The sequence below is a fragment of the Mobula hypostoma genome, chromosome 18 (genome assembly GCF_963921235.1).
Source record: "Mobula hypostoma chromosome 18, sMobHyp1.1, whole genome shotgun sequence".
NCBI lineage: Eukaryota > Metazoa > Chordata > Chondrichthyes > Myliobatiformes > Myliobatidae > Mobula > Mobula hypostoma.
Window position 1 is genome coordinate 32,516,259 of NC_086114.1, and position 16,123 is coordinate 32,532,381.

At 42.4% G+C, this 16,123-nt stretch overlaps 1 protein-coding gene across 1 annotated transcript in view; it reads left to right on the forward strand.

Moving 5' to 3' along the window:
• Nucleotides 1-16,123, forward strand: part of LOC134358441 (tyrosine-protein phosphatase non-receptor type 13-like) — a 426,694-nt gene that overhangs the window by 193,340 nt on the left and 217,231 nt on the right. Inside the window, exons 12-14 of the mRNA XM_063070670.1 lie at nucleotides 1,188-1,338; nucleotides 9,031-9,169; nucleotides 15,778-15,930. Of these exons, the coding sequence (XP_062926740.1) occupies nucleotides 1,188-1,338; nucleotides 9,031-9,169; nucleotides 15,778-15,930 (443 nt within the window). The remainder of the gene's footprint in view (nucleotides 1-1,187; nucleotides 1,339-9,030; nucleotides 9,170-15,777; nucleotides 15,931-16,123) is intronic.

A 16,123-nucleotide genomic window follows, 5' to 3' on the forward strand; every position in this document is an offset into this window, starting at 1 on the left:
ATAAATTTTAAAAAAACAAATAAATAAATACATTTTGTAAATAATGCTGAGAACATGAGTTGTAGAGTACTTGAAAATGAGACCATAAGTTGTGGAGTCAGCCTTGTGGTACACCTGTGCTGTTAGTGATTTTGCAAGAAATGTTGTTGCCAATCCGTACTGACTGGAATCTGCAATTGAGAAAATTGAGGACTCAGTTGTAGAACGAGGTGTTGTGCCCTAGGCCTTGGAGCTTAGTGATTAGTTTCAAAGAGGTGATAGTGTTGAATGCTGAGCTGTTGACAATAAAGAAAACACTGATGTATGTATCTTCATTGTCCAGAGGTTCAACGGCTGAGTTAAGATTTGTCTATACCACACCCGCATAGCAGTACAAAACATCTATCACGTGGAACCTTGACATCAGACTTTGAGGCATCTCATTTAATAACTTTAAGATGCAGTGACAGAAACCTAAACATTATAACCATTTTGAGTAGCGAGATCCAACAAAGCACGTTGAGGGAAATGATGTGTTTTTTTTCAGCTTTAGTCATGTGTGGATTCTTTCAAGATCTACTTTGAATGGTGCTGTAGTTTCATTAGTGTTAATCAGTATTTCCCCACCTCACCCCCTCCCTGACATCGTGGAACAAAATCAGGACCTTGGAGATCTCCTCTGTCAAAAGCAGCACTTTCAGCAATGTCTAGACGGTAGTTTTTCATTGAGTGCCCCAGTCAAAATGAGACTTCAACCAAGAATCTGTCAGATGAGTGGAAATAGATGAAGTTGAAGAGGTCAAGCCAGCACAAAAATGATTGAAGAATATGTGATTGGTCAGTGTGCACTTCTGGTCAGCGGAGCGTAGGAAGAACACGATTACAATGGGGAAGATGCAGAGGAGGCTAGCCAGGATATTGTGCAGGATGGAGCATTTCACTTGTGAAGAAAAATTGGACAGACTGGGTTTATGATCTACAATTGCTTGATCTCCCCTGATTGCTATGATTATGAACCTCTCCCTCTCTTGATTTACTCTAATTTTGCATATATCTTAAGCATTTTAAATAATGATCATATCTGAAAATTATAATGGGATTCTGCAATCTGGATTTTACTAAAGCCTCCTAATTACAGATAATACTGTTGATTATATCTCAGTCTGTTTGGTTCTAATCTGCGAGACCTTATCCTATTTGTGTTACAGAGAAGGAATTTTTCTTTCTTGACCCTTTTACCAAGCTGCACAAAGTAGCACCAGATGGTTGGAAGGATCAGCCCAAGAGAAAAACAGCAATTGTCAACTTTACTTTATTCCTGAGAATCAAGTATTTTGTCGAGAACTTCAGTATAATCCAGTGAGTAATGAAAAGACATTCAATCACCAACAGTTGGATTTCTGCACGTCTGCTTCATTGTCATTCATTGATAGTAAACATTGGCCTTGAAGCCATTGTTCAACATTAATGTATTTCTTTGTCATCTTGTGTAAGGAACATGTTTACAACAATGTGCTGCTGTAGATTTCTGTCTCCTTCACTGCTCCGTCTGTTCTACAGGGGAGCACCATGGTGCAGCTGGTAGAGCTGCTGTGACCAAGCTCTAATGCTCAGGTCCAATCCTGACCTCAGGTGCAGTCTGTGTTCAGTTTACACTTTCTCCATTTGGCCATGTTGGTTCTCCTGGATACTCTGCTTTCCTTTCACATCCCAAATATATGCTGATAGGTGAATTGACCAGTGTAAATTGTCCCTAGTTTAATGGTGAGTGTAGAATCTGGGAAGAGTTAATGGGAATGTAAGGAGAATAGGTTACAGGGGAACCATAGAAACAGAATCTTTGCACAACCCCCCAAATCCTACCCTACCATCACACACCAGTGTTCAGAGATCCTACATTAATTCCATTTTACTGTTGCCACATTCTCATCACTTACTTACTGCCCGTTATGTCGCTAGTGTTTAGGGCAGCAACGAAGGTCCTCCTCCCCTGTTGGTCCTTGGCCACACACAAATACAGGATTTTTCATTGCTCTTTTTTTAACAGTTTTGTTTGACCAATCAGGGTTGTTAGTACTGAGCTGAAACCCCGAACCTGGAGGACCAGTGGAACACTTTTAGTTTGTCCTGGACCCTTTGACCTGTTTGGCATAGGTGATCCTACCAAGAGCCAAAGAATAAAGTCCTGACTCCAGCCAGCATAGTTCTTCAGATCATTGAGGCACACAAGCCTCCAAACCATGACAAGGTTGTGGTCCTCTTGGAGGGCGTTCTCATCAACTACACACTAGGGGAAATTGTTGCAGCCGACTAGCCTACTTTCCTGCATGTCTATTGGCTATGGAAGGAAACTGGAGTAGCTGGAGAAAACCAGATGACAGCATGCAAACACCACACAGACTGCACCTGAATTCTGGATCATTGGAGCTATGAGGCAGTTGCTCTAGCAGCTCTACCCTGTGCTGCCTTGAAAATGGTGGAAAGGGATTGCACTGTGAGGTGGCTTTGATGGACAGAAATGGCTCTTTTGACATCACCTTGAACTGTGAAAAGTGTAAGTTCCAATGGGAGCATTGGGTTTCCCAAAATGGTCGTCAAAGGGAAAGAATCTGTGGTGGGGTGTCTGTTGGTAAAGTTGATCCTTCATGGTTATTTTTAAGAAGCAGCAGTAAGATTAAATTCTGTAAAATGTTCAGTCCCAATGCTTGGACCCTGGAACACTGCAGCAACTCAGCCAGCTGTGTATGACGATAACTATGAGCAAATGTAGTCAGCTGAGGTTCTCCAAAGGACCCAGAAGTGAGGAACCACTGGTGATAACATTAAATTATTGAATTGGAACTCAAAGGCTTTGAAGCTTAAGTAGGCAGAAACTCTACCCAAATTAAATTCCATTTGTGAAATCACTCAGAAGTGTTTATAGTGGGTATCAAATACTGATCTAAATCCATGGCAGAAAGAATGATGTGGAACTGGTTAGAAACACAGAAGCACAGAAAAACCTACAGCACAATACAGGCCCTTCAGCCCACAATGCTGTGCAGAACATGTACTTACTTTAGAAATTACCTAGGGTTATCCATAGCCCTCTTTTTTTCTAAGCTCCATGTACCTATCCAGGAGCCTCTTAAAAGACCCTATTGTATCCACCTCCACCACCATCGTCGGCAGCCCATTCCATGTACTCACCACTCTGTGTTTAAAAAAAACTTACCCCTGACATCCCCTCTGTACGTACTTCCAAGCACCTTAAAACTGTGCCCTCTTGTGTTAGTCATTTTAGCCTCTGACTATCTACATGGTCAAGGCCTATCATCATCTTATACACCTCTATCAAGTCACCTCTCATCCTCCATCACTCCATGGAGAAAAGGCCAAGTTCACTCAACCTATTCTCATAAGGCATGCTCCCCAATCCAGCCAATGTCCTTGTAAATCTCCTCTGCACCCATTCTATGAACTTATATCATGGGGCAGGACTTGGAGCTATGATGTTGTGGCCATTACAGTGACTTGGATGGCTCAGGGGCAGGGATATCTACTTAGAGTGCAAGGCTTTAGATGTTTCAGGAAGGACAGGGAGGGAGGCAAAAGAGGTGGGGGCGTGGCACTGTTGATCAGGGATAGTGTCACTGTAGATTCTCTATGTTTCTATGTGTTTCTATGTTTACCAGGAGAGTTGTAGATAAAGGGCCCAAAGCATTGTTGAGGACCCCTACCACCCTTCCCACATTCTCTTTGACCTACCACCATCAGGAAGGATGCACGGAAGCATCAGGAATAGGACTGCCATACTGAGTAACAGCTTCTTCCCTCAGTCTATGAGACTAATGTATGCTCTACTACACCGAGGTCTTGTTACTCAGGTAGTGAGCTGTTTAGTGTGCGGTTTATTGTTTACTGTTCGCCTATGATGCACTTTACTACATGCATTGTGATGTACATTTTATTATCTTACAGTATAATATTTTGGTTTATGTGTTGTGTGGGTAAACTGAGATCTGGAGGAATGTTGTTTCATTTGGTTGCATATGTACAGTCAGATGACAATGGGCTTGAACTTGAACTCATGCTTGACTCTATTCTGCCATTGTAGTGGATTCCAAAGTCTGGGAGAAGAATTTCTCCTCATCATTGTCTAAAGTAACTAAACACTTACCCCGAGACTTTGCTCTCTAATTTTAAGTGCCCCCACCATGAGATTTATCCTTACAACAAATACCCTATCATAAAGTGGATAAAATCAGTTTTCTAAACACCAGAGAAAATAAACCCAATTTACTCAAAAATGCATCCGTTGTCTCTGCATCAATGCATTAACTGTCTCTAAAGTCTGTTTCCAGCTAAATCCCATATAAACTCCTTGAAACTTCATTGGGGTAGTTTCTAATTTCAGATTAAATTGTGCCCCTGCTGAGTCTTTATGTTGAGGTCTACGGTCAGAAAACATGGTTGCCTCTAATTTAAGATGTAGTCTTGTACCAGTGTAATGCTTCTTATGGAATCATTTGATGACAATTCTGCATTTCCACGCATTCCCATAATATTTCTGTGAAAACACAGTGTTTGACACATGATTTTCAGTGCTCATTGGTCTCTGTGTTTGCCTTACCCACCCCACATCTCAGTGGCAATAGCTCTTTCTATTAAACAGCTGAGAAAGCTGATGGTTTTCCGGCCCAGGCTGAAAATTACTTAAATGTAATGTGAATAATATCCACGGGAGGATAGATCAGAAATATTATCAGTCCAAAGGAATGTCAGAATGACAAGAAAGAGTGCTCAGAATCCCAAGACATATAATTCAATCTGTTTCACCATTGCCAAAGGGAGAACTATTTCCTGGCTGCTAACTGATCTCATAGGTTCAATAATTTGATATATATCCTGCGTTTTATTCAGTTTCAAAATAAGATGTTTAGTTGTCTTATTTGTTTGTACAGAGAGTGGTGGGACAGTATTGAGGGAGCGTTTCATTGGGTATGGCAGACTGACACAACCCAGAATGGGTTAGTAATCTCAGCTACTCTTTTTCATGGTAGCTGGCAGCATTTATTAAACAGATGGGAAGCTCGGAGTTGCAGAAATTAAACGGGTTGAAGTGTAATGAATTATATCTACCATGGAACCGCACTCATTCTCAACTAAGTACAGCTAGTCTGGCTGCCTGGCCTCTTGCCCCAGATTGATTACAATCTAAGCATTGACAAAGGCAGTTGTCTTTGACTGTGGTCTACTCTTGTGACCCAACTCAATCCTTTTGTGAGTGCAATAGGCTGCACCAGTCCTGGCATTCTGCGCAACCCTGGGCAAATTGATAGAGTGTATAAGAGTTTAAGAAGCATGGTTAGAGTGCGCAGCTAGTGCCTTTTTACCAAGGTAACAATGGTTAAGACCAGAGAATATCCTTTTAAGGTGAGTGCAATGGGTAAGATGTCAGAGGTGTTTTTTTTAACACAGAGTGATAAATGCTGGAATTGGAATGGTCGTAGAGACTGATGCATTTGGGACATTTAATAAGCACATGGATAAAAGAGAAATAGAGAGTTATGGGCAATGTAGGAGGAAAGGTTTAGATCGATCTTAGAGTAGATTAAATAGTTGGCACAACATTTTGGGCTGAAGGGTCTGTACTGTTGTACTCTTCTATGTTTTATGTTCTATGTTCTATGACTATTTGATATCTTCATGAACAATAGAATGGCCTAATTGCGTTCCACCTCCTGCAGACACATGCCCATGTTTGTTTTCTCCCTTAGCTCCCAGCCCAGCAATTTCTCAAATTTAACAAACTCAGCCCCCTCCCATTTCCATAAAATTCATTCTGTCGCCAAACTTTTGGTTGCTCTTTACTATATCTTCTAATTTTGTTCATCTATCCTTCATTGACTATATCTTGGTATTCAACACTATCATCCCCTCAAAACTAATCAATAAGCTTCTAGACCTTGGCCTCAATACTTCCTTGTGCAATAGAATCTTTGATTTCCTCACTTGCAGGTCCCAGTCAGTTGGGATTAGCAACAACATCTCCACAATCTCTGTCAGGACAGGTGTGCCACAAAGCTCTGTGCTTAGCTTCCTGCTCTATTCGCTTTACACTTGTGATTGTCAGGATAAGCACAGCTCCAATGCCATATTTAAGTTTGCTGACAACACCATCATCATTTGCTAAATCAAAGGTGATTCAGCATATAGTAGGGAGATCAAAAATTTGGTTGAGTGGGATCACATAACAACCTTTCGCTCAATGTCAACAAGACCAAGGAGCTAATTATTGACTTCATGAAGAGGAATCTGAAGGTCCATGAGCCAGTCTTCATCAGGAGATCAGAGGTAGAGAGGGTAAGCAGCTTGAAATTTCTCTGTGTTATAATTTCAAAGGATCTGTCTTGGGTCCAGCACCAAAAGTGCAAACTACGAAGAAAGCACAGCAGCACTTCTGCTTTCTCAGAAGTTTGGGAAGACTCAGCATGACATCTAAAACTTTGATAAACTTCTACAGAAGTGCAGTGGAGAGTATGTTGACTGGTTGCATCACAACCTGGCAGGGAAACATCAATGCTACCGAACAAAAAAGCATACAAAAAGTATTGGATGCAGCCTAATGCATCACAGATTAAACCCTCTCCACCATTGAGCACATCTTCATGGAGCCCTGTCATAGGAAAGCAACATAAATTATCAAGGACCTTCACCATCCAGGTCATGCTCTCTTCTCGTGCTGTGATCAAGAAGGAGGTCCAGGAGTCTCAGGACCCATACCACCAGGTTCGGGTACAGTTATTACCCCTTAACCATCGGGCTCTTGAACCAGAGGGGATAATTTCACTCAGCTTCACTCACTCCATCACTGAACTTTTCCCACAACCTATGGATTCACGTACAAGGACTCTTTCAATATCTATCTATCGAGCTTTAATTATTTATTTATATTTCTTTTTTTTTTCTTGTCTTTTTGTATTTGCACAGTTGTTGCCTTTTGCACACTGGTTGCCGTCCAGTTGTGTGCAGTCTTTCATTGATGCTATTGTGTTTCTTGTATTTATTGTGAATGCCAGCATGAAAATGAATGTCAACATTGTATATGGTGACATACATGTACTTTGAGAATAAATTTATTTTGAACTTTCCTAATTGTAAAAATGCACATGATCTCAGCATTATCACAGTGGATTTTTGAGGGAGACAACTTGACTGCTGCATCTCCTGCATGGCAACAGTTGACGTACTTCAGAAGTATTGCACGAGGTGCTAAGGTCTCTGGGTTGTCCTCATGTCACGATAGGAATCCTTTCCTTTACAGCTCTTTTCAGGGCCTGGAATGCATGTCGCATGTTGGAGATCCTTGCAGAATGCAAGCAATTCTTGTACGAGAGGTAGTCACAAGCCCACTCTCAATGAAATCAATGAACAGGCACATTTTTAGTGATAGATTTTGGACAGATCATTAGGGGAATTCAGTTACCCTTTTTAACTGGGAGTTATGGGTTCTCTTACAGAATCCGAAACAGGATTAATATCTTCACTAGAAGATAACTGAGGGCAACGTTCCTATTCAGTTCCTGCTTGGCTGTGTGTCAGAATAGCAGTTTTTCTTTACTGACTGTGAAGTGCAGACAGATGAGTTTGCTCTGTTCAATCAATTATAATAAAAGGCATCCTTGTGGAATGCTAGAGTTTTGAAAATTAGCCTGTAGATTCAAAAAGCCTAAAAACAGCTTGTGTGCAAGAGTAACCAGTGAAAATCCTGGAGCTTTCAATGTCATTCAGGGAAGGAATGATTGGGCTAAGTGTGAATGCACACTCAATGTATTTAGCTTTCCCTGATGAACTAACTCGTCAGGTCAAGAGCAATCAGCGACAGACATTAATGTTACTCACCCCTGTAGTATTCACGTCCTATTATCAATAATTTTAATAAAAGAAGCTGAGCTCTCCAAACCACAAAGGCAAGAAAGGAGCAAAATTCTCTCCCCTCCCACATCTTTAATTGGAGGCAATTAAAATCTAAAAACTAGCAATGCTTCCGATTAGAAACAAGAACAGGAAATATTGCAAACAACTGATTGGGTAGCATTTGTGGAAAGAGAGACATGTTAAGGTAACTCAATTTCTCCTTCCACAGATGTATTGATCTGTTAATTTTAGACAGATGAAGTACTGCATGTTCTCAGATTATAGAGAAATTGGTCAAATCAGCAAGTATTCCCGTTTGTGATCACAGTCATGAGATCTCACGTATGGAACATGGTTGAGTTGATATCAAAGAGTGTCTCAAGCCAGATAAATCAATTGTATAGAATCATTACTTTCCACTCTAAAGGGTCAATTTAAAGCTGTTGTATAGCACACAGGTTTGCAATGGCGTAAAGCAGCTAATAGGCTATGTGTGTGCAGTTAGTTTTCTTGTTCTGCATTGACACTTTGAAACCAAACTGCTTCTGTTTTGGACAATTGCAATTTGAGCTGACAAGGGGAGAAAGAATATTTGTCTTCCAAGCCTCGCTTTTGCAGACTGTGGTGAATGTTGGTGGATCTGCATGGTTACTATGGCAAATTAGTTACTTGTCAGCCAATCCTACTCTGTGAAGTTCTTTAAATAGAAATTAGATAAATAATTAGAAATTTTAATGATATTGTTTGGGGGCTAAATATTGACTGGGATATTTTGAAGATCCCTGCACTTTCTTGAAAGGCAGACATGGACCTATCTTTGAGGGCGCATCAATGATAGGATGCATCTCCTGCAGCATCCCTTGAGATAGCAGCCTAGATTTTGTCTTCATTTCTTGAAACTGAGGTTGAATTTCACAATCTAACATTACTGCCAAGGTTGGCATCTCGGCTGGTGTTCAGAGCAGCAATTTCTCAATTTTTCATTCATAACCTTGATCATTATAAGGTAGATCAAGATATACAGTATTAATATATATATAAAAAAACTAGAAATTTATTAATATCTCTTTTGTAAACATGATTATTATTAGGTATGTATATATATATATATATAAAATGGCAGCATTTTATTATTATCTATTTGTTTTCTAGGCACAGGCTCACCAGACATCAGTATTATCTACAGCTGAGGAGAGACATTCTGGAAGAGCGTTTGTATTGCAGTGATGAGACAGCCCTATTGCTGGGCTCACTGGCTCTCCAGGCAGAGTTTGGAGAGTATGTTCCAGAGGCGAGTAGGTTGCATGCAACGAAACAGTATGAATCATCTTTAACCAGCAGTCAACATGCTAAGATCCTAAATTCAATCCATGCCGGTGTGAATATCCACAAAATTGTCAGATAGCCCATTTGGTTCACTAGGGTCCTTCAGGGGAGAAATTCTGCTGTTCTTACCTGGACTTACCATATATAACTCCAGGCTCACTCACGTGTTTGATTCTGAATGGCCAAACAAAACTGTTCAATGGCAATAGTGGATGGGCAGTAAATGCTGGTCTTGCTAGCGATGCCTCGATCCTGAAATATAAACAAAGACGAGCCATTTGACCAGGTACTTGGATAGGAAAGGCTTAGAGGGATATGGGCCAAACGCAGACAAGTGAGACTAGCACAGATGGGTGTCTTAGTCGACATCATGCCAAAGACCTGTTTCTGTGCTGCATTACTCTGTGATGGTAAAACTAAAGCTATTGGTCCACACTTGGTAAAGATGAAACACAATATAACATGGGGCCAGAAGTTTTGTGGCCTAGTATTTTAACGATGCTCATTTTAGCTGTTCTTTGTTCTGCACCAATTAATAATATTCCCCTGACTGATGGAGGAAAGGGTACTGTCCAGAAATAGCACCCAAGCTGCCAACATCAGCTGCATGGCATAAATGTTGGTCTCGGTTTATGGCAGATTTCCAGGCAGTTCACTAATCAGAAATGCAGCCGTGATCTGTCTGCTCACCTGGCAGAAGTTGCCTACAGTCCTGCAGCAGCCGGCAAATCCATCATTTCAGTCTCACAAACGCTCGTGTGTATGCATGGGCTGTACAAAAGTTGGACATTCATAAGCTGGGCAATGATAACAGAGTAATGGAGCTTACCAACATTCGTGAAAGGGAGCAGCATCTTTTTGGATGCCTATTGTCCGTAGGGTGTAGTGCAGTAATTCATCTAAACTTGAGTTATAGAATTGGACAGCACCGAAACAGGCCTTCCAGCTCGTTACATCCATGCTGGCCCCTTTGCACATCTACATTAATCTCATTTGCCTTCATTAGGACTTTCTATGTTTGCCTATTCAATCATCTGTCTAGATACCCTTTAACAGCTTCTTCAACATCATCTCTCAAAATCTTCACCTCTACCACACAGAAAGGCAAAGAACTTCATCCCAAATCTTCCTGTCCAGTTCATGTGGGAACTCAATTTGACCATCTCTTCATTGTTGCTGGGTCCAATTTGGTTTTAGAACATTGTGGGAAACCTCTATCTCTCTCTCTGTCTGGCTCATCCAGCGGACTCAACAGTGTCTCCTCAAGGACGAGTGTGGACTTATGCAACCCATATGATAGATGGAAAACTCTTGCCCTTCTCCCCAGAAGCCTGGAAATTGTAACAGACACAAAATAATGATACTTCAGCACAGTTTCATAAGTGAGTCACATGCTACTTTAATGAAAGGAGATCAGCCAATACTTAATTGTTTTTAGAGAGTGTATAAACTTCCATGTCCATGGATGGAGGTTACTGAAAGAATAACAGCCTCCTTACCTGCCATCCCAGTGAAGCTGGGAATTACAATTCATGGCATTATTTCACCCCTTACTAGCCATTCTACTTTCAAACAATAACAACCGTTATACTTTATCAACAGAAAGTCCCAGCAAACTTTAAATATCCACCTTCATGTATCTTGGATTAGTTTAATACAAATATTCTTAAACACACAGACACTATTGGAGTGTGAAAGACAAATCAATTATCATATAACTTTACCAACATTTCCTAGAACAGTTTAGATTCATCAGTGCTCCAGGTTTTGGTAAGTTTTCTTAATGCAGTTTGATAGGATCTTGTTCAGGTTTACATACTGGACTGGATTCATCTGAGATTCATGGCTTAAACGTCTCATAGGCAAATTCCTGACCTTATATCGCATGGTCCAAAATATGTGATTAAATTGGAGGAAAGTCTACTGACAGATCCATTTTATGCTTGTGCCTGGGCTTCGCACATAGTTCTGTAGGTTTTCACAAATAAAACGGTGGAGGTGTTTTATGGTTCAGAAAAGCCGTATCAACTCATTTATTGAACACCAAAAACTCAACCCAAAGTGCACTAAAAACTTTTATGTAATTACGTCTGATCAGCCTCTTAAACTGAAACCCCAACTCCATATTGGTGGTTGTGCATTATGTATATATCCCGCACAGTGTTACATTACCCCACACAGCTCCCCCACCACCCCCCAAATTCACTAACACCAGCATTGTGAACCTGTCCAGAATTCGGTGGGGGAACAGAAGGTGCCTCTGGCTCGTCCAGAAGCGCATTGACACGCTCATGAGTGTGTTCTGATGCCAGGGGCATGGTAGTGGTATCCTCCAGATCTTGGTGAGCTGGTATAAGGCGATCTTCCAAAATGTATTCAGGTTTACCCCTCTTACCAATGATAAAAGTCTGTTCAGCCTGCACCAAGGTGCGGAATGGGGTGGAATGTAGGTCAACACGAACCCAAGTGTACAAGTGTGCTGCATGCCATGATGGGAGGCAGAAACAGGTGAAAAGGAATCAAGTTCACTGAGGATGGTGGAATGCTATTGAGGGGCCGTCCAGGCGGTTCTGGCGTCAGGAATTCAATCACATGGCATTCGTAATGGCTGTCCGTATACCAACTCTGCCTTGGACATTTGCAGGTCCTTTTTTGGAGTTGTTCTGAACCCCAGTAGGACTCACGGTAGAAGACCATGCTAACACTCATCCATCATGGAAGTCCTCAGAGCAGCCTTTAAGGAGCGGTGAAACCATTTGCATAGGCCATTGAACTGCGGGTGATATGCTGTGGTGTGATGTAGCCTAACGCAAGGTTCTGGGCCATTGCAGTCCAGAGGTTTGATATGAATTGGAGTCCCCGGTCATAGGAAATAACAGATGGGGTGCCAAACCGAGCAACCCAGGTGCTGATGAATGCCTGAGCCATGACTGCGGCTGTCATTGATGCGGCGGGGGGGGGGGGGTGATCTCTGGCCACCTGGTGGTATCGTCCACCATGGTAAGCAGATGCGTGAAACTGCAGGAGGGAGAAAGAGGACCATCAAGGTCCACATTGACATGGTCTAACAGTTGGTCAGGGACCTCAAAAGCTGCCAATGGTGCCTGAACACGACAGTTAATTTTCACTCACTGGTACTCCATATAGGCTGCAGTCCAATCACACATGTCTTTTTGAAGGCCATGCCACACAAACTTTAGTGCAACCAGTTTCAGTGATGCTTTCCAGCCCAGATGCGAGACGCCATGTATGGAGTCAAAAACGGTCCGCCTCCAAATTGCGGGCATGATGGGGTGAGGGTGACTGCTTGAGACATCGCACAAAAGAGAAACCCCAGCTTCCCTGAACTTACTGTCAGCTAAGATTGGACCTCTGGGTGAGTAGATTGGTCTGCCGTCATGCCAGTATAGTCAATCCCTATGTATAGCCTCAATGGCTGGCGGTAAGAGGCAATCAGCCACAGCATTATTTTTCCACTAGATATGCCATATATCTGTTGTGAACTTGGATACGATGGCGTTGCCGCCCTGCAAACCAAGGGTCGGATATTTTGCTCATCGCGTGCACGAGGGGTGTGTGGTCAACAGACACTGTGAAATGGCAACACTCTTAGAAAATGGCAGACAGTCAGTTAGAGATCAAGAAGCTCACGGTCAAACGTGCTGCTGGCTGAAGAAGGCGAGCAGCTGCCACCTGCCTCCAACCAACTGTTCGTACACAAAGCCCACTGCATGGTCTGAAGGATCAGTAGTAATGGCTATAGGTGTGTTGGGGAGTGGGTCCGCCAGTAGAGCTGTGTTAGAAAGAGCTCGTTAGGTATCATCAAATGCCATGGTCATGTCCGCTGGACCAGTCAAGCACGTGATTAGGGGTATTGCCTTTAATCACACTGTACAGGGGAAGCATAAGTTCAGCAGCTCATGGAATGAAGCGGTGACAGAAATTCACCATGCCTAAAAACTCCTGTAGTAGTGTGGGCAGTGGGAAATCCATAATAGCAGCTACTTTTGATGGGAAGGGTTTCGCACCCTATGTGGAGTTCTGATGGCCAAGAAATGCAATGGTTAACAACTCAAACTGGCATTTAGCAGCGCTAGTAATTCAACCATGTTGGCTTACGTGCTTGAAAAGTGTGTGGAGGTGGGATACATGTTCAAGTATGTCATCCAGGTAAACAAAAAGAAAACTCAGAAGCCAAATGGGTTATCAATGTCGTTTGAGCAACGGAGACCTGACGGTAGCCCCTAACTAAATTAGCTTTGGAAAAAATTGACTTTCTGGCTTAACGTGCTGAAAAGTCTTGGATGTGTGGGACCAGGCAACAATTGGGGGTGGTGACCTTATTAAGGCATCAGTAACCAACACATGGGCGGCAACCAGTTTTGGATTTGGAGACCATATGGAGGGGCAAAATCCAGGAGCTTTTTAAACAGTGTAAAATGCCAAATCTGTCAATATTGGCAAACTCGGCCTCTGTGGTTGCCAGCTTTTCTGGGTCCAGTCCACACGCGCGAGCATGGACTGGCGTGCCATTTGTGGAAATGTGGTGCTCGACCCCATGTTTTGTGACTGCCGTAGAGAATGTGGACTTGGTGATGTGTGGGAATTTGCTCAGCAGTTGACTAAACTCACATGACGTGGCGCACACGCTTAACAAAATCATTGTGTGGAACTTACTGGGGGCACAGGGTAAAGACCCAAAGTCCTTGACATCCACAAGTTGGCAGTACTTAAGATTGACCAACAATCCTTGGGTATACAGGATATAAGAACTTAAGAATATAAGAAATGGGAGCAGGAGTAGGCCATCCGGCCCATCGAGCCTGCCCCACCATTCAATAAGATCATGGCTGATCTGTCCATAAACTCAGCTCCATCTACTTGCCTTTTCCCCATAACCCTTAATTCCCCTACTATGTAAAAGTCTATACAACTGTATCTTAAATATATTTAGTGAAGATGTCTCAACTGCTTCCCTGGGCAGAGAATTCAACAGATTCACCACTCTCTGGGAAAAACAGTTTCTCCTCATCTCCTCTGAGCAAAGGTCTAGCCACTATAACCAAGACGAAGTCTCATTTGTAAGCACAATGTCACCCGTTGTGTCCCATAAGTCTGGATCTCGCTGCAATTAGCGGCCTCCAGCAGGGTTTCATCACTCTTCGCCTTCTCACCAATAGGCAATGCTGGCAACACACTCACTTGAGCACTGGGGTCACACAGGAAGCATCACCCTGAAAGGAATATCTGTAATGAACAGTAGACGACCCTGGTGGCTGGAACCCACAGTGTTCATAGACCTCTGATGTCCCCATGCGCTGGCACTTTTGAAGCTGCAAGATGTTCGCACTTTTTAGCGTTCCTACCAAAGAGAGCATGGTAAAAGCACAAGGCTGGTGTCATCTGTTTCACAGGCGTGGGCGTCCTTATGTTGGGGGCCTTGCTGACCAGGCTTATTGAAGTAGAAAAAGGCGGTGGAATTATGCATTGTTTCCCGGCTGAGTGAAGACTATCAGCAATTTTAGCAAGCTCCCAATAATTCTTCATGGGTGCATTAGCGAGGGCTAAATGAACTTGATCAGGCATTTGCTGCATGAAGAGTTCTTTAAAAGTAAAACAAGGATGGTGATTTCCTAGGAGAAACAGCATGTGGTCCATTAGCTCCAAAGGCTTACCATTGCCGAGACTGAGTAAGGAGAACAATGGATTGGCGTGCTCAGACTCTGATAGTCCAGAAGTCTATAGAAGATGAGTTTCAGCAATCGATATTTATTGTGTTCAGACGCACTACTCTTTTCAACTGTGGAATTGCGAAGAGTACATAGAAATATTTAGTGTTGTTGGCAGAGATTTCTTTTAAGCACGAATTGAGCCTCCGCTTGTACAAACCAAGCGACGGCATTTTGCTCCCAAAACTCCGGCAGCTTCAAAGCAACTGCATTGACTGACATGTTCAATAACTCTGGAGTCATCCTAGAGCATCCTAGACCAACGTAGGTTTTCACAAATAAAACAGCAGAGGCATTTTATGTTTCAGAAAAGACATAACAACTCATTTATCGTAAACAAAACATGCTAAAAAAAAACTTCACGTAATTATGTCATCCTGTCAGTCCAGCTTCTTAAAGTGAAACCCTAACTCAATGTTGGTAGTTGTGAATTATGTACATATCCACCAATTACATAAACATACAGTACTAGTTTGGTCAAAAAGCTGTACCACAACCCACTTCCATGCATTGCATACCCTCTAACCTAGGCAACAGGGTAATAATGAGCAGATGAGTAAACAATAAAGGGGGCCTGGGTCTCTACAATTCCATAGCCGTGGAAGATAGGTGTGGGATTTGTTGTTACTCAAAGCTGAGTTTTCTTTTTGGAAGAGTTGACAATTAGAGTTGGAGATGGCTGCTAGTAACGCCAACTATTGGTTGTGGCCTCTCAGCCTTCTGTTGCAACTCTGTGAGAATCTCAGAGAAATGGTGCTCAGTACTTTAGTTCTGGTGATGATCAGGGCTGCCTGAAGGGATGTACTCTCTGAGGCTGATAACTGTAACTGGTCTACCCAAAAAGGTGCATGGAAAGAACTACTATCGAGTGGAGCACTACATTCCCCCAAGTGTGTTGGAAAAGATGGCTTTGACTTGTGTAAAAGAGGAACTACCTCGCCTACACTCCACTTACTTTGACCTGTCTGAAGAAGAGGCTGAAATGGAATATCTGAAGGTACAACACAAAACCTACAGTAGTTTTAATTTCATATGTTTGGTTTGTTGATTTAAAGACATGCTTAATGCATCTAAAGTGATCCCATAATAATATACCGAGCGCCATACAGAGCAACAATTTATTGAAAGAGCTCAGCAGGTTGAGCAGAACCTGTGGGCGGGAATGGAATTGTCAACATTCTGGGTTGAAG